General features: G+C 39.7%; 1 protein-coding gene across 1 annotated transcript in view; it reads right to left on the reverse strand.

Annotated features, from left to right (window-relative positions):
* Positions 1-27065, reverse strand: part of Wnt2 (Wnt family member 2) — a 41157-nt gene extending 14092 nt beyond the window's left edge. Inside the window, exons 1-4 of the mRNA XM_026410568.2 lie at positions 26881-27065; positions 24598-24824; positions 19302-19579; positions 2405-2669 (exon numbers count right to left, since the gene is read on the reverse strand). Coding sequence (XP_026266353.1) covers positions 2405-2669; positions 19302-19579; positions 24598-24824; positions 26881-26963 — 853 coding nt within the window. The 5' untranslated portion in view covers positions 26964-27065. The remainder of the gene's footprint in view (positions 1-2404; positions 2670-19301; positions 19580-24597; positions 24825-26880) is intronic.
* Positions 27066-27274: the final 209 nt, after the last annotated feature.

The following is a 27274-nucleotide window of genomic DNA, read 5'->3' on the forward strand; positions in this document are numbered from 1 at the left end:
AGAAGGTATTAATTGATTTTGGTTCAGATAATTTACAAATAATCTAGGAATCTTCCTGGAGATCTGATCTCCAGTATATTGGAGCTGGTTAATTAAGGATATGAAGAAAATGAGGAAAAGAAGGAGGCGGGAGAAGAGGAGGAAAACAGGGTGGTTCCTAGTTATAACACCAACCAAAAACTAAAAAAATTCGCTTCTTTTCAAGTTAGAGAAGCTAAAAATGTGTCTAAGATAGAATAAAAATAAAAAAAATAAAATAGTTAATAAATTACGTAGCTTTCCTCAGAAAGCCCCTGCAACTATGCATTCTGTGCCTGATGTGGCTGAAGGCAGAGTAAAATGGTAGAAAGGACAGACTGACAGTCCCTGTTCAGCCTTTTACTAACTACAAGTCATTGGGCAAAATTCTTAGTCTCTTGGAGCTTCAGTTTCCTCTCCCATAAAATGGGATAATAACAAAACATTACAGACCCCCTGTGAGAGCGGCATGTGGTGGGTACTATAGACATGTCTACTGCTGTTTTAAGACCAAGAAACAGAATTTCTTTTAATGCAGGGAATAGAAAGAGCAAAGTATGCAAGAATAATTTAGTAATTTGAAAAGGTAGTAAGGATTAGATGCAGAATCACCTCTGTGGGACAAAGAAAAGTGTGGCCCTTATTTCACTGAATATCCAGTAAACAAATATTCATCAAGTACAACTTCAATCCAAAAAACCAGAAAAGATATGTTGGAAGCAGGCATGTCCTGTGATATTCAACATGAGATTTTTTTGCTTTGCAAAGTCTTTCTGCATGGAAGATAGGTGAGGCACATATGTGGTTTCAGGGTCAAAGCACAGCCTGGGGCCAGACATCTGTCCTCTCCTATCCATGAGATTGTGAGCATGTCATTCACTTTTCTTATCGGTAGAATGGGCACGATGATATCTAGGACTGCTTCTCTGACTTAAAAAACTAAGTTGTGAATTTCTTGGTTGGTGTTGACTATCTAGGAGTGTCCCTCTTTTTATCCATTTTTTTTTTCCAGTAACAAGTTCCAATGTGCTGATGTCACAGGGCTGCTCCACAGATTCAATAGGACTATGCATACAATGATCTTAACCCAGTAATCAGCATACAGTATTCAAGTCATAGGAACTAAAATTATCAAGATACTGTCATTCTCATGTCCTGTTCAAGGAAGCAGAGGTTAAACATCTAGTTATAGGCAGACCCTGAGGACAATTCTGATTAAAAGCATAGGTTTCATAGTGATTTGGCTGAAAGTTTGGCCTGACAGGTAGGATGACTTGTTAGAGGTCTGGAATGCGGTGGGGCATAGCATCTGGTCCCTGTGTTCAACAGTCATTAATCCATAGGCTGCATGTACAAACCTGCTCCCATGCTATAGAGAAGTAGCTCACAATCTGAAAAAAATTCAATCACTCTAGGGCAAGAAAGAGGCGAAAGCTTTTTTATGTATTCCCAGGTAATCTTGCCTCTTGGCCAATCTAACTTTAGGAGCCAGCTGCCACCTGTGCTTTCTTATTGCTTCTGTTGCAATTATTTTGGAATGAAAAGCAATCTAAGAATTCAGAGGTTTTTTTTTTTTCCTGATATTGAAATACCTTGTTTTCTACCAAGAAATTAACTAAGCCAAAGTGGGCTGTGGACTCCCATCACCTCCTTCTTTGACTCAATCTTATTTTGCTCTGAACTCTTTGCAAAGAAGGTGCTAAGCCTGGAGTTCAGTGTTGACCAGGGAGTGCGAGGTGGAGAATGCACACGTATATAACCAGATAGGTGGGAACAGCTGTGATGTTGAAGCTAACAGAGCCACTCTGAGTGAGTTCAAGATGGAGAAGGTGCCGTCCTTTAGAAGGGTGTGGCTTTAATAAATGAGGTGACTTTTACACAGCCCTTACATACTAACCAATTATGGCCAAGAGACGTGAATAAATTCTTACTAGCAACTTCTAAGTATATTGACAAGGGCAAGGGAATGTGAAATAGGCAAAACTTCAAAAGAGGCTAAATTTAAAGCCCTTTCCATAGTGATAGAGGTGGGAGTGGTAAGCAGGGAGGGGAGATTCTTTGCAAAACTATCCTCCTCGAAGCTTGAGGATCACATGAAAGATGCTGGGTACTACACACAGGGTGTCTTAGTCTACTAACTAGAATTTTGCCCAGGCTGGAAAATTTTGCTAATCTGCATATTTTGACTTTTTGCCATGTACATTCTTGTTGGGTTCTCATTTCTCCAGAATCTGCACATTATTGACATGTTTCTAGAGTCGCTTGGGAGAGCTTTCTGTGCATTTTCAATAGGAATTATAAAGAATATGAACTTAGAACCTAAAGGCAGCAGGCTGAAATGTCAGGCTAAAAATACAGATGGTTGAAAAAGTTCTTTTGAACTTACCTGCCTCTCGGTCCCTGATACAGTAGTCCGGAGAATTCTCAAAATACACGAGGTCATTTTTCGTCGGTTTCTTGAACCTTTTGTTAGCCACAGTGAAACCAGTGCCATCTTGGTTCATGACGACCTGGATGGCTCCATTGTACTTCCTCCAGAGATAATCGCCTGTCTTCCTGAAGTCGGCCATGGCCAGCCAGCATGTCCTCAGGGTGCATGAGCCACTCACACCATGACACTTGCACTCCTGTTTCAGGAACCGCTTCACAGCCTGCCAGAGAGACAGGGGCAGGTTAAAGGAGGAGGCCTCAAGGGAGCCACAGTTTTCCTATCTCCAAGCAACCAGGAAGCAGCTGAGCTGGATCCTGGGGCTCATGACTGGGAGATGTTGGAGCATCACTTGTCACTGTGCTGACTGCAGCAGGCAGGGGTGGTGGGTAGGGAGGGGAGGGGAAGATTCAGATGTGAACCCTACTGGCTATCAGTGTAACAAAAAAGTTCACTATTTAATAGGGTATGTGACCAGTTTAAAGACTGCAGGAATGAATTAGAATATTTTCTAAATAAATGTAGCTTTATTATTTAAAAATGTATACCTTTACCATTAAGTAAATATCTCTTATCCAAAATGCTTGGGATCAGAAAAATTCTGAATTTTGGATTCATTTTTTTTTCAGATTTTGAAATATCTGCAGATAGATAATGAGATATTTGGGGATGAGACCCAAATCTAAACATGAAATTCATTTATGTTCATATACACCTTATACACATAGCTTAAGGGGGCTTTATATAATATTTTAGTGTACCTGTGGTTTGACTGTGTCCTATTTGGTCAGGTGTAGACTTTGCCATTCATGGTGTCACATCAGTGCTCAAAATGTTTCAGATTTTGGAGTATTTCAAATTTCAGATTTTCAAATGAGGGATGCTCAAGCTGTACTCCAATTAGTCAAGAAATTGTAAGTCTGCATCTTTCAAGAACCCAATAATAATAATAACCATTACTACTTATGGAGTGCTTTGTGTTCCAGGCACCGTGACAATGCAGAACACACTCTATCTCAATGACCTTGGGTGTCAGGACAGTCCCATATTAACATTTTCATTTTGCAGAGGAGGAACAAGAAAGAAGGGAGAAAGCTCTTATCTGAAGGCAAATAGTTAATAAAGGGCAGACCCAGGCTGCACTGGGGGCTGACATTAAGTGAAGAAGATTATCCCTCAACTCTCGCCAAGTGATTCAGCTCAGACCATGGGATGAGGTTGCTCTTTTTTTCCCTAACGAGGAAGCAATGAAAATTGGGACAAGTCCATCTTGGCTGGCTCCTAAAATGAAGGCCCCTTTTCTGTGGGTGTGAGGTCTAAGGGGAGGGGCAAGTGGGCCCCAGAATTATCCAGGAAAGTTTCTGCTTTGGTCTCAGGATGAGTTGGCAGCACTGCAACATCTCCAGAGCCATTTGGTCAGAGTTGTCCTGCCCTGCCCTTGGCTCACCTAAATGAATAACGTATCAGCACCCATGATCAAAAGAGCCCTGAGACTGCTCTTCCCATTTTACAGAGGAGAAAACCAGGGATCAGGGAGGGAATATGATTGCCTAAGCTCTAGTGCTGGGATGTGGAATGGCTGGATGCAAATCCCGATTCCAAAGTCTCCCAAATTCATAGTACATGCAAATATGAATTTCTTCAAAATGTTTTTGAAGAACACGCTTTCTGATTAAAAACTCCTCGTGTTCTCTTTTTCATAGAACTTACTACCTTGAAATTGATATTCTTTTCCTCCCCCATTAGTTACCACTGATCTCTTGTCCAATTTATGCTTCCCAAGTTATTATAGTTCTAATCATTCAAACAGCTATTAATATTAAACTGCTGATTAGGAACTGTGACCAAAGACAGAGGATGCAAAGAAGGGCTGTGGGGGAGACCCCTGGTCCTGGAGATTTCTCCAGACTGTGGCTTTGATCTTTGTTTAGTAACAGAACAGAGGAGAAGCCTGCCCACTGAGCAATTTGCATCCCTGAGCCAGGGATATGCGGGATGAGGGCATAGGCAAGTGAAGCAGAAATTTCTCTGAAGGCATTCTCCAAAATGCTAGTCTGAGCAAACTCTTAAGGTAAATATTCCTACGAACTTAAGCAGAAGATTCAACCATTCTTTGTCCTCTCCCTAAGATTTTAATATATTGGCCAGGTATGGGGTATGAGAGGGGTGGCTCTAGCATACAGCCCATGTGAAAGTCCCTGCAGCTCACATGCTCACTTATGCCCCATTGCCCCCCCCCTCAATATTCCAGGCTGCCCCTCACTGATAGCCTTGCTCCAGGTAATTTGGCCTAATGCATGACTTCATTTTGCTCTTTTGCAAACTCAGCTTCTGACAAGGCTACAGTACAACCACCAGGTGTGCATGGATGCTATTCATTCCAGGAAGTCAGTTCCAGTTTGTTCATGTGCCTGGAGATGTGTCTGAAACACTCAAGAGCTGGTGGAGTAATTACAGGCCAGACACCTCAAGGGACCCAGGCTGTTCATCTGTGAATGATGTGATCACTCTTCCCACGTGGGCCTTGGCATTCTCATGGTGTTTCCAGCTTTGCCTCTTACTATAGACTGTGGCACTCTTACACCTGAGAGCTGAGAAATAAGCAGGAAGAACTCCACCAGCTTGGCTTTCCATGTTACAAAGATGTAGTGTCTTTAAAGGGTATCTCAAAGGGAAATTCCTCTGGAATTATACTCCCCCACATGTCCTTCTCCTCATATCTTTATATTCCAGGCATTTGGCATGAGGCTCACCAGATGACCTGGACAGCATACTTCAGGCACAGGCACACCCTGGGAATGCCCTCCTGGCTCCCTCATTCTGCCCCAAGTGGGCCCCCTCTTCCCAGGAGCTTCCCTCCTAAGACCTGGGATAGCACCACCCAAAACCCACTCCATGCCAAGTGCTTTGGAGTTGACTCCATCTATGCTTATTCTAAGTGCATTCCTAGAAAATGAGGTTCTTGACTCCTAAGTCATACTCCTGCTTTTAAGAATGACAGGAAATATGACTGCCCTCCCCTTGTAACACTAAGTTTCTAGATGGCAAACTTCAAAGCTGATTTTTATATGATTAATTGAAGGATTTGCATATTAACTCAAAATACTCAAAGTCCACCTTATAAAGCCTTAGGAACCCATATGGCAGTGCCAGGCTCTGTTGGTCATCTGTGCAACCATCATCTCCTCCCTTCTTACTAACAGTTTTGTTCAGGTATCAGGCAGCCATGTATTCCAGAGATGGTCTCTTTCTGTTCAGGGTGGCCTAAATCAAGAACAGTCATTTCACTGTCATGCCACTGATTTTTCCCAGCATGGGAAATTCAATGATTCAGTTTGGGCCAATATGATATCATAAGAAGTCTTAAGGGAATTTGTAAGAAAGAAAGGGGAAAAAGCATTTTTTCTGTCTCTTAATGTGGTTCTTTGAGGTAGCCTCCTTGGGACATGAAGACAGTCAATGCAAGATGAGGCCATAAGCTGCAGATGCTGTCTTGAAAGATGTCAGGAACTGGGTTCTGGAGGATGTTTTCAAGGAGCAGTTTCCAGCTGGGAACTGCCCTACCTCCAAACTTCTTATAACAGGATAATCAGTTTTCCTTGTTACTCAAGTGTGAAACTTTGCACTGAATGTATTCCACCTGGTACCAAGATCAGTTCTTGATTGTGGATTAGTAATGGGCTTTATCTGATAATTAATCCTGTGGGAGAGTCATGACTTCTCTGAATAGGTTTGTCACATCTCCAGCCCACATTGTTAACATAGCCAGTTCAGTGCTCAGTCACATCAGAGGCTACCTCCATCTCTTCTATTTACTGATTTGCAGACTTAAAATGAAAACCCTTAGCCTTGAAGAGAACAAAACCCTGCTCAATCAGAGAAGCAGAGAGAAGGGGACCTAAATCTAGGTGGCCTGCTTCAGAGTAGTTGAGATAAGGGTAAGATATGGGACCAAGAAACTCACAATGAGGATTCCTAATTAATGAATATTGAATTCCAATATTCCAACATTATAACAATATTACAATAGCAACCATTTATCAACTACCTGTGTGCCAGTGTCCACACCTGAAGGGCATACACGCATTATAATGATTAGGCAAAGTAAGTTATTATTCCCTTTCTACAGTTAGGAAAATCATGGCTTAGGGAGGAAGGTAAAATCCCTAGAGTCAGCTGGAAAGAAGCAAGACTAGGATGTGAATCAGATATGCTTCACTCCCAGATCTATATTTCTAAAAACACATTTAAAATCCTAATATAAATCACATTGGGATTTTCTATAATTTTGAACTATATGTAATATGCTTTCCTCTATTCTTGAAATAAGAATTGACTGGATTATATGATAGGCCTGTTATAATGGTGGTAGGAGGAGAAATAGGAAAGTAGGAGGACATTACATTGTATTTTCCAAGTTAATAGTCATCAAAAATTCATTGGACAGCTAATTCACAGAATACAAAGTACTAACAAAAATATGTTCAATTCACTGGTAATCACAGAAATGAAAGCTGTTATACAACATTGTTATTTTAATTTTGCCTACCAAATTAGCAAACAATAAAAAATGATTAATCATATTTGATGGGTTAAGAGTCTGGGGAAAGATATACTTTAACAAACTGTTGGTGGGATAATACATTGATACATCATCTAAATAAGAGCAGTTTTGCAATATGTCCATCTGTTTTTCTTCTTTTTCTTTCTTTTCCTTTAAATTTTTGGGATTAAACCTAGAATCTTATACATGCTATGCAATTGCTCTACCACTGAGCTACCAGGCTCACCTGTCCAAATTTTAAATGTATACAACTTTGATCCAGTAATTATACTCTGAAAATACATGCATAGATATCAAAGGATACACATCAATATGGATGTTCACTGCAGCATAATTAGCAATAGCAAAATATGAGATAATTTGAGATATGAAATAGATAGGAAATATGAGATGAGATAGGATACATCAATAGGAAAATGGCCAAGTACATTATGGTATATGCTTCATAATAATGGAGTATTACATGGTCTTTGTATAATGAGACAGATCAGTCTTCTAGGTATGAAGGAAGTCAAGTTATAAAACCTAAATGTAGAATATATGTGGTATTATCTAGTTTTTAAAGATCTGCATTTGTGTGTGACTACACAGAGGAAGGGGAAAAGTTCTTTGACAATCTGGCTGCCGTAGGAGAGACTGCATGATTTGGAAAGAGAGGGAACTCCACATAATAAAGTTACCTGAATTTGAGGACTGTTCCCTGGTAACTGGAGAGAGCAGAGCAGTGGTTTGCATTCCTGGCTACACATAAAAATCACCTGGGGATCATTTCCAGCCCCTCTACAGATTGAGTAAATCAGAACCTTGGGTATCGTGGGGCCCAGGTCTGGAGAGTTCCTGCAGATACTCCGGTGATTCTAATCTGCAGCCCTGACTGTGTCACCACCCAGGACGCCGGGAGAGAAGGTAAGAAACCCTGAACCATGGCAGGACTCTGAGGGCCTGGGGAAGGCTAGAGCAATGAGAAAGGCCTGTGACAGGGGCTGGCACTATGTATCCAGGAGCAGGGAAAACTGGATACTGAATTAGAAGTTGTTTCCTAACCTAAGCTTCAAATATGTCTGAACCTCCAAGAAAGATGTGCCACAATGCAGAGATTGTGGGGAGAATGAAAGATGGGTGGTGGTCAGGGAGGGTACAAAGTAAGTACTGATGGATGGATGGATGGGTTGGTGAGCCACAGCAAAGAAGCAGGCTGCAGTGTGGGGGATACCATGAAGTCTCTGGAGGCAATAGGTAAGGGGCTGTGGGAGCTTCCCACTCACAGCCACCAATGGAGGGGCTGATGACATTTTATTAGGACAATAAAAGAATGAGTGCGAGAAGCAGGGAACCTCTGTTCTGTAACTAAAGTCTCCTATAATATCTCTAGATGTTGATTATAAAACTGAAAAACAATAGCATCTATATGATTCAGCAGACCCTCCATATTTATGGATTAACTAACTGCAGGTTGAAAATATTTGGGAAAAAATATCAGAAAGTTTCAAAAAGCAAAATTTGAATTTGCATATTCAGGGCATTATGCTGAACCCAGGAGCATGAAGAGATGTGTAGACACATCCCACGGTGGTCTCACACATCTTCAGTCTCTCTCCAGCACTCACTGTGGGAACATTGTTTGAGCACTTCTTGTTTGTGTACTATGTAGTTAGGCCGATGATGTTTGTGTCTATACTGAACATGTCCAGAATTTTTCTTGTCATTATTCACTAATATAACAACTATTTACATATAATTGACATTTTATTAGGTACTGGAAGTCATCTAGCAATGATTTAAAGTATGTGGGAAGATATGTATAGGATATGCAAATACTGTACCATTTTATATAAGGAATTTAAGCATGCTTGAATTGAGTATCCACAGGGGATCCAGAAATCCATCTCCCATAGTTATTGAGGGATGACTATATTGTTAACTGCTCTGCCAAGTATAGTACAGTGTCAGGACTGCATTTTATTATCTCTAATCCAATATCACAACCTGTCAATGAAAGATGTTCTTGGAGTGGAATTTGGAGTTTTCTAGTCTTACTTGCTACCAGTTGTATTGACTATAGACTCATGTTTTCCATCCCACAATCATTCCACGTACTCCATCTCCTCTCCTTATTTACTAGGGTACTCCGCAATCCTTCATTCTCTTGTTTCAACCTACACAGTCTCCGAGGCTGAGACCCCAAATTCCTGGACACCCTCTGTCCTGGATGTCATGTTTTTTGCATTTTGGTTGATTCTTTCCATTTGCTGCAGCACATTCTTGAGTAACTCCTTCAAGTTATGTGGTGGACACATTTTCTGGAATCTTTCATGTTTAAGATCTCTTCATTCAGCCTTCACACTTGATTAACTAGCTTGGCTGGACATAGAATTCTGAATTAAAAATAATTTTCCCTCAAGACTTGGAAGGCTTTGGCCTCTAGTGTTGCAGGTGGGAAATGTGACGTCTGGTTGATTCTTTGAAAATAGATTTGTTTTTGTTTTCATTTCACTAGGCATCTGCCTACCCTCCAACCCCATGAAAGCTTCTGGAGTCTTTCCCTTATTCTTCATGTTCTGAAATATCACACCTCAGGAATTTTTTATTTCCCCATTAATCCTGCCTAACACTCAGCAGGGCTATTCGTTCTGGACTATCGGGTCCGTTAACATGGAGTCATTCTCTTTAGTATTTTCCTCACCTTCACTTTTTAAAAGTCTTTCTTTATGACCTTCTAATTAGTTACTTGTCAAGCCTTCTGAATTGATCCTCTATTTCTCTTTTAATTTTTCTCATATTTTTTCCAGTACTTTCTTTCTGGCCTCTTGAGGAAGTAATTCCACCAGAGCAACATTTCCAGCTCTCTCCACCCCCTTACTCACTTCTCCCCAGAGGAGAAGTGACTTGTCCAGCTAGTGCGTTTAGAGGAAGGAGTAAGGCGTGTGAACACAGGTTCCTGCTCTTTGGGGACCTGCCAACCTGTAGAGAAGATAAGTTGAGATCAGCTCCCACCATCATGCCCCCTGCAGGGACTCCAGTGCCCAGCCTATGACAGGGATGTGAGTCAGCCTTGCTCTGGTGGGAGCCAGGAAGCATTGTAAGCTGAAGCCACATCTTCTGGTGCAATTTTTTAATGAGTAGGGAAACTCATGTTCACGCCATCTATCTGTCCACTTTCTTGTACTTAGTTTCAAACTCAGGTGAGAAATGGGGGGAGTTGTTTATGGAGCTCCTTAAACTCTTTTAGATATTTGTTTTACTTTTGAGAGATTTATTTGGTTTTCTCTGGAGCTATTTTGTTGTATTGTGGTTCCCCCCCCCTTTTTTTTTATACCAGGGATTGAACCCAAGGGCACTTAACCACTGAGCTACATCTCCTTTTGATTTTTTATTTTATGACAGGAGATGAATTGCTAATGCCGGCCTCAAACTTGTGATCTTCTTCCTTCAGCCTCCCTACTTGCTGGGAATTACAGTATGCACCACCATACATGGCCCTACATTGAGGTATTTTAAAGACAGCATGCCTGGGAGATAAAATGCCAGATTTGCTAGGCCAGATGTAGTCCACTTCTGTAATCCCAGCAACTCAGGAGGCTGAGACAGGAGGATCACAAGTTCAAAATCAGCCTCAGCAACTTAGGTCCTGTCTTAAAAATAAAAAAGGTTAGAGATGTATCTCAGTGGTTGTACCCCTGTGTTCAATACCCAGTAATACACACACACACACACACACACACACACACACACACAAGCCAGATTTCTAGGAGTTCTGTTCAAGGGCAGAAGGGAGGAGATGGGGCACCTGATTTCATCTATGGATTTTTCATTTAATCTCAATTTTCAGGTCTGTGCTTCTCCCTAGTACTTAGGCATATCTGAATTTTTGTCGGGGCCTCTTGGCTCCCACCTTGGCTATTGCCCCATCTGATTTTCCCCATCTGCTTTTATTCTTCTAGACTGTGACTTCTCCATCCTTCTTTATCATTTACAATTTCATTTGCTTTCCATTTATCAGAAATTTGTTGAGCTCTTTCATTTTTTTGACCATTCTCTCCATTATTGACTTAAACCATTTTTATCCCATTTCTATCATTTTAATGAGGTTTGAGAGAAAGAGATGGAACTGTGTATGTGTCTAGCCCACAGCCTTAGTCAGTTTGCACTTTGAGACATTCTGGAAGGAGATGATTATGAGGGGAGAAAATGTTCCCGTTTCATGATATACCTTTCTGCACTGCTCAATTTGTTACTCCGGTTGCTATGTGCAACTACCTGCTTTTACAATAGAAAGAGAAAGAACACAAAAAGAATCAATTACAATGCTTTCTCTCTCCAGTGTGTGCAAGGCTGAAAGCTTCATTCAGAATCTTAGGGCAGAGCCCGCTGCACAGTTATGTCCTGATTTCTATGTTGCTTCCTGAAATCTTTCCTAAAAAGTCTCTTGTTCTACATCCTTCTGTAACTCTTTTTTTTTTTTTTTTTTTTTTTTAGGGGAGGGGGAACCGGGGATTGAACTCAGGGGCCCTCAACCACTGAGCCACATTCCATATTTTGTATTTTATTTAGAGACAGGGTCTTACTGAGTTGCTTAGTGCCTCACTTTTGCTGAGGCTGGCTTTGAACTCGTGATCCTCTTGCCTCAGCCTCCCGAGCCACTGAGATAACAGGTGTGTACCACCAGGCCTGGCTCTTCTTCAACTATTAATGCAGTTGCATTAAGATTCCATTCAGACTTTTCTTATACTTCTCTCTTTCACCCTCACTGTCCTCATTGGCTCTTCATATCACCAAACTGGCTAGCATAATTCTTTTATTTATTTATTAATGCATATTATTTGTACAAATTAATGGGCTTCAGTGTGTCATTTCTATACACACATATATGGAAGCACATTTTTTAATCAACCCATCCCTTCGTTATATGCCTGAATCCCATCTAATTTCTACACTGTGACATCCTGTCAACACATACATGCTCATTTGATATGACCACTTAAAAAAAAAAACAAATTAATTTAATGACTTCTAAGGACAGTGGTTTTCATTTTGTGGCTAGCATCATAGTAACCATTTTAATTTTATTATAACCTTTCTCAATAAAAACTATTCCATAGGCTCATAATTCTATTGATGTTAAAATCCTAGAAGATTGTTTAAGTTTTTGATTTTGAGAATTTTAATCTTTTGATCTGCAGAACTTATTTTCTACAGTTAGAATTTTAAAAACTTAAAAAAAAACTATTTAAAGTCCTTAAAAAAACTTCTAGATATTACTATCCCATACCACAGAGACAGAAGTCTGGAAGTTATTGTTGTTTTAAATCTATGGAAGAAGGAAATGCATTTATTGTGTGGAATAATTCTATTTTCTATTTCTCTGACCCAGCTTATTATCAAAGTATAATAATGAGGCATGACATTCATTAGGTTGTTACCATATGTAAAACCATGCTAATAACTTTATATTCACGATTTTATTTAATCCACACAAGCACGTAAAATATATATTCTTACTATCCCCATTTTACAGATAAGGATACTGAAACACCTAGAAGTAGATGCCTCCAGGCAGAGAGATAAGTCAAACAGACTGTCCAACACCAAAATCTGTGCTAATTCATTCTCTAGTGTTTCTCATACTGGGGTTCTTAAACCCCCAATTTTCATGTTCCCAGAATTCAGTGAGTCCTATAATTTTGTATACATGTTTGCCTATTTAAATGTTGTTGAATAGAATTACTTTGCCAGTTAAAAAGACAAACTTCTCCCAAGGAGAATGAAATTATGGTTTCTGAAGTCAACTTTTCTGAATACTGAGTCCAAACAGCTTCTGGGGTGTTTCTTCAATTTCTTTGCAGAGCATAAGAAGTTTTTTTCCAGTAGGTACCTGCATTTGTCTGAGTTTATGGATGCCGTACTGTGACATACTAATTCTTTTCTATAAGAGCAACAGGCCACCCACTTTATATTGTGTGAAATATTTGCCAATGTAACAACTGACCTTGCCTTAGAACTCCTATTTAGAATTTATTTTAGATCTTTTTTAAAAAAGTATTTATTTTTATTTTAGATATTTACATGGTGTGTTTAAACTACACTATTTAGTTGAACTTCAGTGTTTGAAAAGGTGTTAGTACTTCACTTTTCAGTTGGGTGTATTCCACAAAGCAGCTAACATGTTTCTGGTCTCATATCAGATTTCCTGAGGGAAATACACATTAAAAACATATTATTTAATTTTCAGATGCTGGCTCAAAGCCAGTTACATTTATTAACAATTAAATCCTTTTGACAGGTCCACATCTCTAAGATAGGTGTTATTGAAAATTGGACCAATTTATACCCTTCAACTATTTGTGCTCTGGAACTGGAAAAACAAGGAGTATTTATTAGCAAACTGTACAGTTGATTTGCTTATGCAAACATTTATTAACTTCAATAAAGTATTGTGCTTTCTTGAGCACTGTCATCCTTTAAAAACAGTGACTGTGGGTGGGCTTAGCTAGAAAATATAAGGTGTGGAATTTATATTTGTGAAACTCAAGAACATTACCATTGACTAACCACGTATATAATAATTCTAATTGACTAATGAGGCAGGTCTAAGAAACATTTTCCATTAATAATGGAACTTTACATGAAACTGTAACAATTTTGTTAAGAGTTATTCCCTGTTTGGGGACTTTACTTCTGGTTAGTTTTTGTTCACATGATATATGAAGATCTACAGTACCAAGTATATACTCTTTTGGGGTCCAACAGGACAGGAATGAGGCTGGCAGAACAGATTGTTTTTCATACTGGAGATTTAACCCAGGGGCACTTTTACAACTGAGCCACATCCCCAGCCCTTTATTTATTTATTTATTTATTTTATTTTGAGTCAGGATCTCCCTAAATTGCTTAGGGTCTTGCTAACCTGCTGAGACTAGCATTGAACTTAGTTCTATCTCAGCCTCCCAACCAGCTGGGATTACAGGCATGCACCACTGTGCCCAGCTGGCAGAATTGATTTTATAAACTAAAGATACCAATCAGAAAACACATATCTGCTAAATGCAATCTGTGCCTATAAAGATGCTCAAGATTATTGAAGGGAGGGTTAGGAAGAATAGGAAGTTAATGCAGCCTGGCTCTATAGTCCAGTGTGGTTTTATCATTTTATTTCCTATTGATATTCCTTACCTTTTAAGAGTATATTTCTTTTTAATCATACTCTGGTTCTCTGAGGTCAGACCCATTACTTCTTTATTAGTTATTTCAAGTGGTATCAAGGGATCTACTCTTTGAAGTCTTTATTAGAACTCAGATTTCCTTGCCTGTAAGGTTGCACTTACATCTTGTACAATATTCATTTTCTGTTTACTTTGGAGGCATTTCTTGTGGATGGAACTTAGAACTATCTGCTCTGTCCCAGCACACAAGTGGGCCACACTCAGAGGCCCTACTATTGCCAAGAATTGACCTTGGGGGCACTTCTTGGGCAGAGCATGCAAGAAGAAACTCTGCAGCCCCTCCCTCCTCCTATGAGTTTCTCCCATATAAAATACAGGGTGCCAGTTAAATTAGAATTCTAGATCATGTCAATTTATTTGCTAATTGTGGTCACTCTATTAAACCCCTGTCTCTTCATATGCAAAATGTGGATAATACTGGTATCTAGCTTTTAGACTTGTTAAAACCTGATGCATCTGTGCACCCTAACTAGGGTAACTTGTCCAAGGTTTTACACAACACCAGAGCTAGTTTTCTGATTTCAGAGCCCTGCCCTCTATATTGTCTCAGTTAAGATAACTTCTGTAGCTAAGAATTCCTAATGAGTAGAGTGACCAATAAGAATATTAACCATTATTTTAAAATATGAATATCAATAGAGGTGCCATATGCTGATTATTAATAAACACCAGGAAGCTTACTATATCAGATCATATTGAAGGCTAAAACTGAAATTCAGGGAGATAGAAATTTCACAATTTTCCTAGTAGATCTACTTTGTAAGTCATTAATCAAATATATGATACAAGGTTTGAACTTTGTTCTCTATCACTCTTTCAAACTGGACTCCAGAGAAATCAACAGTTGCATAAAAATTGAACTTGAGCATTTAAGTCTTCTCCACTGTGCAGTGCCTTTCTCTTGCCTTTTCAGAGACATCTAAATGTCATTGGATGGTATTTCAGATTCTCCGGAGTTGGCTGAGAATCATGTTTCAAGTCCCCTTAACTTTGTCTTGACCTCCACCCCCGAGCCCCCATCATTCCTAACTTTATGAAGTACTTTCTGCTCCACTATCATCCTTTGTCATACAGTCCCTTAGCCTGAAAAGCATTTCCCTGTCTCAGTCATGGGAAATCTTCATCTCCAGCTCAAACACCCAGTTCTCTTGTGACACATTCTTTATCTCCTTGACTCACTGTTCCTCTAACTGATTTTACCATGATACCAGGTAGCATAGTTTGCCTTGTGATTGCCCTGCACTTGTATCCCTGATTAAAAGTTGGTTTCCTGTGGTAAGGGGCTTCATTGTCTCATTTTTTTTTTTTTGCATCTGTATTAGAACCAAAAATAGTGACTTCCCCAAAGTGATTCCTTAGTAAATTATCCTGTTGAGCCAAGTTTAGTCCAACAACATAGAGGAACAGCACTCGAGAACTTGCTGTGCCATTAGTTGGCATTCTGTGAATCCCCCAAATAAGGCCAAGGTGCTTTGCACATGCTCACAATGACTAGCAGTTAATTCTTTCAGCTTTTAAACAATGTTTCCCCCTGTTGTTAAACACGAATAGATATTCATTCTATAAAATGTGTGAAGAAACATAAAGGGGAAAAAGTAATCCCCTTTTAAGGACAGCAGCTACTGTTTATTCTTCTTTTTATTAAATATAGAAATACTGTTTGTTTTTCATAGATTCTCCAGGGAGGGAGACAATAAAGAAATGTAGAGGAGTGCCCACAGGCAAACACAATTGGGTTTGAACCCTAAGTCCAACATTTCATGATTTTATGACCCTGGGTTACTCACTTCATCCCTCTAAGGCCATTTCTCATCTGAAAAGTAGAACTACTAATGCTATTTTTATTCCTATAAGAGTTTTGGGCAAAGCCTATCATAAAACATTTGATGGTACTTTATAAATTAGAAAATAGTATCTGCCTGTTTTTAGAAATGTGTGGATTGTACATAAGATAAGTCTAGTGACTGATGGAACAATCAAACTGATTCCCAAGTAGCAGTTCACAATGATTTGTGCTGGGCTTTCTTGCTTGAATTATAAACCACCGTCATTTCAATAACAGGAAAAGAATTAGTTTTTACTGAGCACCTACTATAGGCCAGTTTCTGTGTCATTTGCCTTACACTTATCTTCTCATAGCCCCACACATTACCTTTTTATAGTTCATATAAAAACACCTGAAATTCAGTGAGATGGTGTTGCAAGATTAATATTAAAGTGGGTCTAATCTCAAATGTTATTTCTGTTTTCACTAGAGTAAGAAAACTTTTTGAGAAAATGTTTTTATGTTGTTTTTTTACTCTCATGGAAATTTCTAGAGTGATTAAATGGGAAGTATTTGATTTGATACATGGATTATTTTTGTATAGATTCTCTTAGGGAAATTTAAGAAGTTATGATTATTTCATCTTAGAGGAAAGAGTTGACTAATTTAAAAGCCCTTCATAAAATCATGAAAGGGAACAAGTGGTGGATATTGGCCAGGTAGCATTTGCTTGTAATTTAGTTAAGCCTTCCTTAAGATACAATTTGGAAGTTTTTGTAGCACGGCTTCTTTAGAACAGCTGGGGGGAGCTGTGGAATTTCCTTTTTGAAAGAGTATGTGATTTCAAACCAGGTAGACTTATCTTTTTGGTTCTATTTGGAAGTGGATTACTAGACTCAATCAAAGATGAGTCTCAAGAGAACATGAAGAAAAAAAGTTATTAATTCCGCTGAAATTGTGATTAAATCAAGCCATATTATGGCACAGAGGATCTAAATGATGATACGGCACAGAAACACATGAGGGTGCTCTAACCAGCCACCATCATAAATAAATGAAACCATTCAAGTATTGGGGGGAATTAAGGCCGGGTATGAATGGCAGTGTTGAATTCCGACTTTTAGCATTGGCCAAATAGAACAAACTTGGAATAGACGGCTCTTCTTTTAAATATGTTGGTCTCTCCACCATCACCACTCCCAGTTTGAAAAGTAGAAGATGTACATATTGGGCAATTTGGAAAATACTAAAAACTACAAAGAAGAAGAAGAAAGTGAAGGGAAAAAAAAAAAAAAAAAGGACTGATATTGCCGCCTGGGCCTGTTGGAGGCGTAGCTCAGGAGGCCTGCCTTCAAACACAAGCCCAGCCTGTTCTCATTTTGATTCCACAGACCTTCTGCTGGTACGAAGGGGGAGTAGGAACTGGGGGTCTGATGACCGCAAGAAGAGAATTAGAGACGCATGTTTATCTCAATACATTTACTCTCATTAAAGTTCATATTCACTGACATCATGCATCTCCTTGAAAAAGTCTGCCCACCCACCATTAATTAAAGCCACATTTTAAAAAGTCAGCGTGTGCACTTTTATTCCAATCAAAAGTAGCCTCCTAAGTTTTGCAGAGTAGGCAGGAGAATATCTGAGGTCTGACAGCTGTTCACCTCTACACAGTGAACAATCATGTGATTTACATTAAAAGTTCTGTTTATTCAGGGCCTAGAATATAATAGCTAAGACCTATTGTCTTGAAGAGTTGAAACACTCATTATCTAATGACCTATTACAACAAATTAACATTTATTTTGATAAGTCAGGATTCTTTTGGATACAGTGCAAGACCATATGCCTTCATCTTTCCAAACAGAGAAATCTAACTATATGCTCTGTTTGAATAATTAAGCAGCACACTCCTATCAAAGACACCACACTTTATAACTTGTATATACACTATCAGTGTCAAAACAAAGGTCAATACAAATTATTTTTTATCTAAACCATTGCACAAACAGCAATTACCAATAGTTGTAGGATTGCTCAACCGTAGTCTATATTCTTGGCAGTAATCACTATAAGTTCATAAATTCATGAAAATAAGGAATGTTGATTTTCAAAGTTCAAGAAAGGTACTATTTGTAAACAGTTCAGGCCACACTCATTTTACTCCATCTGCTAAGCAAGAATTCTTTCGTTCCAACTTCCTTTAAATGAGATTTGTTCTCTCCAGGAGCCTAGTAAAAAGGTTTTCATCCAAACAGATCTGCATTCTTTTCTATTCTTTTTCCTATTAAAGCTCCCCCTGGGGGCCTTTCAATTTTATGCTGATTTTTCTTTATATATTAATATCATGCACATTTTTATGTTGTGTTGATAAAAGACAAATTATGGTTATCTCTTCCCATTGGCAATCAGATTATTTTATATTGGTTTTGACCAAATATTTGTTTGTTCAGCCAGTTTATGCCTTCTACACAAAGGCCTGAAATGCAGTATTCAGATTCTTTTGTGATTCTAGTCAAGCCACCACATAGAAAAACACAGATTGTCAATGGATTTGAATATTGGCATTGAAATGGTTTAATTCTAGGTCAAATTGTCCCTGGACTAGAAGTCAAAACCTGAGTTCTAGCCCTGATTTTTCTATCAGCTCACCTTGAGGGCCTCAGTTTCCTCATCTAACAAATAGGTGATAGAGAGTGGCGACTGACCGGACATAGTCCAGGAGGTTTGTCAGGATAAAAGGATAGGGATCATGTCTTCCCCTGGTCCTCTTACCAGAAACCACGAAGTGGGTTTCTGGTCCCTAGTAGGACTTTGATGAATTGGAGTTGAGTTTGGCTTTAAAAGAGAGTATCCCTGAATCCAGAAGAAGCCACCAAACCATGCCTGAGAAATTACTTTCATGATAAGTGCAGAAGATGCTCTGGGTCTTGACATCCCATAGAAACAAACACTGGATGTGCCATTGCTATGTGGAATGAAAGCACTGTCATCCTAACCCATAGAATATATCTACTGCCTGATGATAGTATCCAGAGGGATCATAAAACCCTCAACTCAACATAACGCCAAAAGCAATGGGTGGACTCCTTCAGTTCAGCTATGGGAAAGAAGGTGGGGTGTGGGTGGGAATCTCTCAGCCTGTTGGTGGTTTTCCTTAGGACAAACATCTCTGGCCTGGGGTGGGGGGTGGGTAGTGGGAAGTTGTGACTACCCAGCATTTTATCTCTCTAGGAAAGCTTCAGATAAGCTTTAAGTGACTCATGCGACCATGCGGTCCTCAAGAAGAGCATGGCTGCATTCCCATACCTTCCTGCCAGCTCTGTTGTTGTGAAGATTCATCAGGGCTCTGGCATCCTTTCCCTTCTTTTCCTTAGCATCCACAAATGCTCGGGCAAATTTGATCCCGTAGTCAATGTTATCACTGCAGCCACCCCAGTCGAAGGTGCCCTTGCTGTCCTTGGCGGTTCCCTTCTTCTTGGGATCACAGGAACAGGATTTTAATTCTCCTTGGCTACAGGCCCTGGTGATGGCAAATACAACTCCAGCTGAGGAGATGGCGTAAACAAAGGCAGATTCCCGACTACCTGAAACAAAAATGCTTTTCTTAAAAGTGGTCTGAGAGCACTAGTCCTGAAAACTTTCATACGGTGTGACTTTTTTAAAACCTCGGTGGGCCTCCAACATCCTCTGCCGTTAAACAGAAGGTACCCGTATGCTGGAAGGACACTTTTAAACAGCCAAGGCTCTTTTTAAATATGAATCATCTCCATCGTCGATTTAGACATCTGTCAGAACACTCTTCTTGAATACAAATTATAAAAAAAAAAAGAAGGCTTCACCCAGCTTCTGGTTTTGATGAATTTTATTTGCATACATGCCCAACATTCACCTTGAACCCTACATGTCCTAGAAGAGTGGAGTGTGGCATCTCTTGCCTTAGTTTCTTCATTCATAAAATACAGTCTGAATTATGATACAATTCTATCATTCAATCAGTAATTTGGTATTCAGGATATCACAGCTCCCCTGGGGGCAAAAACCTTCTGAGATGGGTGTGGTGGCCCATCTACTCCAGAGGCTGAGTTGGGAGGCCAGGAGTTCAAGGTCAGCCCGGGCAAAACAAATCTGAACAAAACCCTTCCAAACCTCCAGGCGCTACTGAGGACACCCATGTGCTTTTAAATTACAGACACTGAAATACTGAATTCAAAGAAATGGGGGCTGAGGTAGGAAGAGAATTCAGGCAGTAACCAGCCCCTGGTGTTAACACTGGAGAGCTTTGGCTTGACATCAACTTTCACAAGTAATTGAGAGATTGTTGAAGGCAATATGCAATATCCTCGAGTTACATACTATGTCTAACTATTAAGGTGAATTTACTTTCTTCTGGAACACCTGCACTAATCACTGGTATTGGGTAAAAGACAGTGAAAAGCTTTTCTTTGGTTTTTCTGGAAGGAAACAAATTTACCGCTTATAATTAGACTTGGGCAAGAACCCTTTGGGGTGCTTTCTTAGAATTGTTCTTTATTAGAGAGCAGGCTACTTTCACTTACAGGCTGAAAGGGACATATTTCAGTGCAATAACTACATTAAATTATTTTAATAATCTGTAGTAACTCATAACACCGTGTTGTGGTATAGTGACAGATATAAGGCTCTTTAGGGTCCGTGTGCACCTCGTTTTTCAAGTGGAGCTGTATTTCATTGTTATTAGCATGCCTTTTTATTAATGGTTCTGCAGCAAATATATTAACAATCAAAATAGAAGCTGGACGAACTAATGCCAATGCTAGGCAGAAAGCAGAGAAGCATTTGGTGATTCAATATGTCAAGACGAGTGTGACTTTTTGAACCACACAGCTGGGAGAACAAACCACCTTTTCGCATCGAAGCCCTGCTTGTTTCCGTTTGTCATTCAGTGCTAAAATTTATTATACATCCCTTGCAATATTCGCTCTGCTAGTCTCGTTATTAAAAATAAGGAAAACATACCTACAGCCTATTAAATGGCACTTACCTCAGCCTTCAGAAAATATCTCCCCCAAACTCTAACCATCAAAAAAGGAATCCGTCGTGCCCTATAGCTAGGTAAAATCAATTAGAGGAATATTTGCCATAGGTAGCAGGTTGTGTTCTCCAGAGAGGAATGTATGGACCTGGGAGCTGTTTTAAAGAGTCTCAGCTCACATTATAAGGATTGCAGATATTCTAAGTGGAACTGAGATGTTGTGTTTAAAAGGTGACTAATAGATGCAAATGTGGCTTAATTCAGGTGGTAGCTTTTGAATACTTACAATTTGTATTATATCCATTTTAAAGTTTAGGAAAATACCTTTTTTATAGTTACCCCCAGTTATCTTCTAAAGCTTGGTTTTGTATTTAGAGTATGGTGTCCATGTTTAGAGACACTAATGGGGGGGGAATTCCTAAACACTTAATATATTTAACACTGTTCTTATTTTTTTAAGGAGAAAAGAAGTCTTAGGAAGTAGTCTTTTAGGGGAAAGGAATGAAAGCTGTAGATGAGCCTATATTAGTGACCAGACAGTATTTTGAAAGCAGTTAGAGATATACTTTCTAGGAACAAAGTTCATTCTCACATAACCTGCAAAAAATCACATTAACTTGTTGGTTAAAAGGAAAAAAAATCACAATCTGATACATTTTAGAAATAATTTCAAAAGGAAAAATATCACTTTTCTGAATATCCTATAATTTATTACTCAAATATATTACTAAATGGTTAGGGTTTTTTATTTATTTAAATAAAAAATTAGCACATTGACTGACTTTTCATTTTACCTCCAGATGTAGATATGGCCTTAAGATGTTTTCAGTTAAGTGTTTTGGATGAATCACTAAAATGCTATGTGTGAAATAGTAGCACATTTCAAGAGTTGGCTTTGTAACAAAACAAATTTTGATCTTGGGCCTCTTCTTAAGGGAAAAAAATGATTCTTTGTTAGGCCATCGCAAAACTCAACAAAATCCAAATATAAATGGTGATATTTGTACTTCCTCATGTGTCACTATTGAAGTTTCTCTTGTTTGGGGGTTAAGATAAATCACGCAATGTCTATTAAGTGCATAGGCACAGTTTTTGTTTGGGTTGGGGAATTATTCCCTGGTAAAACAAACACTAGAAACTGGAGTTTCTGGAAGATCATGGGTTAAACCGGTTGTTCTACTCTGTTTTACAATTTTTGTTCTGATGGTTTTTTTTTTTTTTTTAAATTTATAAGGATGAGACCTAATCACCTTTTGTTTCTTGAGGCCTGTTCTAGATTTCTGGAGGTATATTCTTCTAAGAAAATGTTTGGGTTTTCTCTGCCCATGACTAGTAACTGCCTGTTGAAAGAATAAATCACAAATATTCCTAAAAATTGTTTCATCTTACTCTAGCTCTCTACAGCAAAAGAGGCGAAAGTTCTCCATTTTCCATGGTCATGGGATATTTTAGTAACTCTCATGTTCTCCCTATAATGGTGCTGCCCTTTGCCTTTCCTATTCATCTGGGAGCACATTTAGGTTTCCAGAGAAGAGTTCTTCACAGCTCTTAGATGTAAATTTCCCTCCAAGCAATTAATGGTAAAAAAAAAAAAAAAAAAAAAAAAAATCTTTGGATAGCCTCATTGGAATTTCATGATTATTTCCAAGATCAGCTGCTTTAGGCCAAATTCAGTCCTCCCACAACCAACACAAAACCTCATTGATAGTCACAGAAGTTTGCATACATTCCGGAAAGGAGTCTGGCCTTCAGTGAAGAATGGAAAGAAACTCTGTGGCTGATTTGAGTTCTGAGTACTTTGGAAAAGTATCCAGCCTCCTCTGAAGGAGGAGGCACAAGTTGAAGTCTCTTGTGTACCAGAGGCCTTAGAGTAGGTCAGAGTAGATCCATTGCCTCTAATTCTCACCTTGTCTCTCTCAGCAGCTCTACAAAGTAGTTTATGTATGAATCCCCAGCTTTGGCAGAAATACCATCTTTGGGATCACAAATCAAAATTCCTTTCTCTGATTTGTGATAGAAAGAGTTTTTTTTTTTCTTATATAGAGACATCTTAATGGATCTAAAAGTGTGAAGTGATCATTTTATAAAGAAGAAGTGCATTCAATTAGAAATCATTGAATAATGGTTGTGGAGCACTTTGAAAATGAAAAATCTCATGCATCTTAAACATTTAGAGCCTGAAAATAATATATTCCAAGAGGACTTGTTCTAGATATTTGCAAATTCTTTTTGACAAGGTCCAGCACTTCAATTGATTCACTGGTGAGCTAATCTAGGTGAAGTATTAAAATTCCATGAAGCTGAAATTTACTATTATCCTTTCAAAAATTTGCGATGTCATATCGAAACTCCAAAAGGAATGCAGAAGAATATAGTTCTTAAACTAGAGAATAAAATTGCAGAATATCGCAGTAAATTAACTTTAGGGATACTCTAAGAGTGAGAGTACTACGCCCTTGGGGGATTTTAGAGACATTCAGTTATGCATTTGGCCTCATAAAACCCTGGGGCTGTGATGATTACATGATAGAAACACCCTGTGTTAAGCATTACCAAGTGCACAGCCCAGATGAGTTTCTTAGGAATGGGGGTGGGGGTGGGCAAAAACAAGTGTAAAGTTCCCTTTTGCATGTAACCTTTCATGTTTTCAGTCTAATTTCCCAATAGTAAATGAGCTGTGCTATTTCCTGGAGAATACTCATAATGCCAGGTTAATAGATGGGTAAATTTAGATGTAAAATCTCATTTGCGTCTAGTGTTTGTTCTCTGGTTGTGTACTAGCTAGTGAGCTACTTTCAATATTGAGAAGTCTGAAGAAGTTTATTTTGTAATTAGATAATGTCTAAGTTTCCTACTAGGGAAAAATAAATTTATGTATTCATGATCCTCCATAAAAAAATCTTATGTAGCTGGAAAATAACAGGTGCTTACTACAAGTTCATCCAGTCATTCACTGTAATGAATGAGTGGGGCCTACAGTGTGTATTGCTCCATCAAGGTACCAGGAATACAAGCTAGTCTCTTCCCTTATGGAATGGACAACCTATTGAAAATAATGTCTAATTTAGATACAGAGCAATGCAAATCTGAGTAGCCAAACTGAAAGATCAAAGGTGGTGAGGTGTGATTTGTCTTTGTTTCTAAAAGACATTTTCAATATGTATTTTTTGTAATGATGACAATCTTTGGCTAATACAAGATTTGAGCATTTGACCCTGACCTGCTCAAAATTCAAATCCTGAAAGTTCAAATACTGAAAGTTAAGGACAGAAGTAAAAAGAGTCCTATGGCTGCCACTTTCCTTCTGGAGACAAAATCTGAACCTGGAGGGACAGGCAGGGTTGAAATAATAAAGAGTAAAAAGACTATTGCCTGAGGTACTCCATTCCTACATTAGGACTGGCATCCATAAGGCTTTAGACAAGTTCCTTGATTACTCTAGGCCTCATCTGTAAAATTAGACAGCACCAAACTGACTAAACAGGATGCAGAAAAAGATGAGCAGGACCTTTGAAAGACCAAGAGAGGGCAGGGGTGTGTAAGGAGAAGTTCATGAAGCAGGGCTAAGGCAGGAGTGGGGAATGAACTTACTTCGAAGCAGGACCCTGCCGAAGAGGCTGTGATCCCTGTCCAGGGTGTTGCAGTTCCAGCGGTGCTGGCGGAACTGGTGCTGGCACTCTGCTGTCCACTCAGCCACACCCAGGCCAATGGCACGCATCACATCTGGGTGTCGGTGGCACAGCTGCCGCTGGCGGCTCACCAGGCCTGGCACATTGTCACACATCACCCTGGAGGAACCACCTGTAGCTCTCATGTACCTGTGGGGGATCAACACAGAAGTGAGCACAACATAAACAGCTAGAGGAGGCTCAGTGTTCCCTAGTAGATCAGGGTTTAAATATGGATTCCTTATTCTTTTGGTAATTTTGAAAAGCAAGGACTATTTAATTATCATCAGTAGGAAAGCAGGCAAGAGAAGTGTGGTGAGTGATGTGGAAGACACCCCCAAATGAAGTGGTGAGTGTCTCTTGGACAGGAAGCAGGGGCCATCAGATGATGCTCAGGGCAGGGTTACAGAGGCAAGGTCTGCAGTTGGGAAGCTGAAAGCAGAGTGGGGGAGAGGCAGTGTGTCTTGGGAAGAACACATCAGAACTTCTTCCAAGAAGGCTTTACTCTCAGTGACCAGTGTGTCTGGACTTGGCTCTGGGAGAAGCTGATCTTTAAAACCTCCTTGCTCTATTCATTTGACCTAATGTCTAATAAACCGTCTATATCTGTCTAATCAACACCTGCTGGGTTCTTATGTCACACTGTGCTCACACACATGCCACTCTTTCCTTACTAAAAAACTCTTTAAATATTTCCATTTGCTAGCTCTCTTTGGCTTGTATAGAAAACCTTGGGAAAAAAAAAAGTTCTTTCTATTGTTATTAAGGACACTAAATGTTTGGAAGAAGCAAACAGTGTTATAGCTCCATAAAGTACTTTTTGAAAAGAAACTTTAACAAAAAATTACATCATCATCTCTACCCAGATGTTCTCTATTAGTTGTGAAATGTTTAGAAAGGTACCTTTTATATAAACCCAAGCTGCCATAGGTGTCTTTTGAAGCGATCAAACAAGGAGAATGTCTTTTTCTTGTATTTTCATTATTTTATATGATCATAAAATCGTTACAGCTGTGACTTCCAAAAAATATATTTAAGTGACAGCTGAGAGACAATGTGACAAAATGTCTGAGCAATAAATAATGTTTATACACCCATGGAAACAGAAATGGTCATTTTATTGAAAAATGGTCAGTCTGATAAATCAATCTTTGATCCTATGTCAGCAATGTCAAGGCTAAATGTCTTAGTGTTCAGAATGAGCTTAAAAAGGAATTGAACGGTCTTCTCATCAGCACTTCTCCCTGCTCCTTTGAAGAGCTCCAGTGTCTTCCTAAAAAGTTCTCTTCTTTAGCATTTCATTTGGCTGACATTCCTTACTGTTGCCAAAGTCTAGAAAATAGCCCATGATAACCAATCTTTCTGAATCATTATTTTAATGTCTGTTATGAAACTTTCAGGTGCACGGAAGTTACAGAGTTCTCAATTCCATCTCTTTCCAAGATCAGCAAGTGGAAAGATAGGGAAGAGTCTGGATGGGGTGGGAATCTAGTACTTTTAATGATGCTAAGACCTGTTACCGATCAACATTCCATCATTATGCAAAATAAATAAATCACAGATCAGCATATCAACTGAACAACAAAAACTCTCAAGGTGACAGTTTTGAACAGCATAATGTCTTAGGTACCTTAGGGTTAGTAGTTTGCATCAAGGTGATAGTCTCTACCTGGAGGCAGCAACATGTTCTTCTGCCTTGCTGGGTGAAACATCAGGAATGTGGAAGGACGGGAAATAACACAAAATCACAGGCTTTGGGCTCTACAATCCCTGACTGACTGAATTGGTTTATCTTAAGGCAGTTTTTTGAGGACGCGGTATGAGGGGGGGAGGTTGTAGTTTTCAAGATGAAGTACACACACACACACACACACACACACACACGCACACACGCCTTTGCTAGAGCAAGAGACTCGCTAAGATAAGAAATTGGCCGATTTTGCTGTCGCTAGCTCAGCTGAATCCAAATAATCAAACATTAGGGATCTTATTCGAGGGGGCATGTGATTTTTTGGAGTTGTCAAAGCCGAAATGGGTTTCCAGAAAAGCGAAGGAGGGAGCAATAAGAGGGCAGCAGTGGGGGCTCAGGCCGAATCCACAACTGCCACGGTTGCAGGGAAGCATCGACTAGAGAGGTCTGTGTGACCAGTGTGGTCCCCACTCCCATTTCCAAAAATCCACTCCGCGTTGATATGCATGGACTTACCACCATGAAGAGCTGACCTCAGGGGTGAGCCAGGTCAAGAGCAGAGGGAGCCAGAGCCAAATTCCACCGAGACGGGCGTTCATATTAATCCCCTTGAGTCCGCATCAGGTCAGACTCCGTGTGCGGGCGCCATGCGTGCCCCAGCAGAAGCGCTCAGCGCGGGAGCGCCTCGTCACGGCTGCCGGCGCCTCGCCGCGCCCCCGCCCCCTGCTCGCTCGCGTCTGCTGCGAGTGGCGAGACTCCCTGATAAAGTTTCAAAAGACGAGCCCAGGGAGCGATAAAGGGCAACCCGGGCCGCCTCGCCCACAGCCCAATTCCCCAGGCACAGCAAGCACAGGCAGTGCAAGAGCTCTGCGCGCCCCTGTCCGTTCTCCCCGCGGAGCGCAGCCCAGAG

The sequence above is a fragment of the Urocitellus parryii genome, chromosome 3 (genome assembly GCF_045843805.1).
Source record: "Urocitellus parryii isolate mUroPar1 chromosome 3, mUroPar1.hap1, whole genome shotgun sequence".
In the NCBI taxonomy this organism is placed as follows: domain Eukaryota; kingdom Metazoa; phylum Chordata; class Mammalia; order Rodentia; family Sciuridae; genus Urocitellus; species Urocitellus parryii.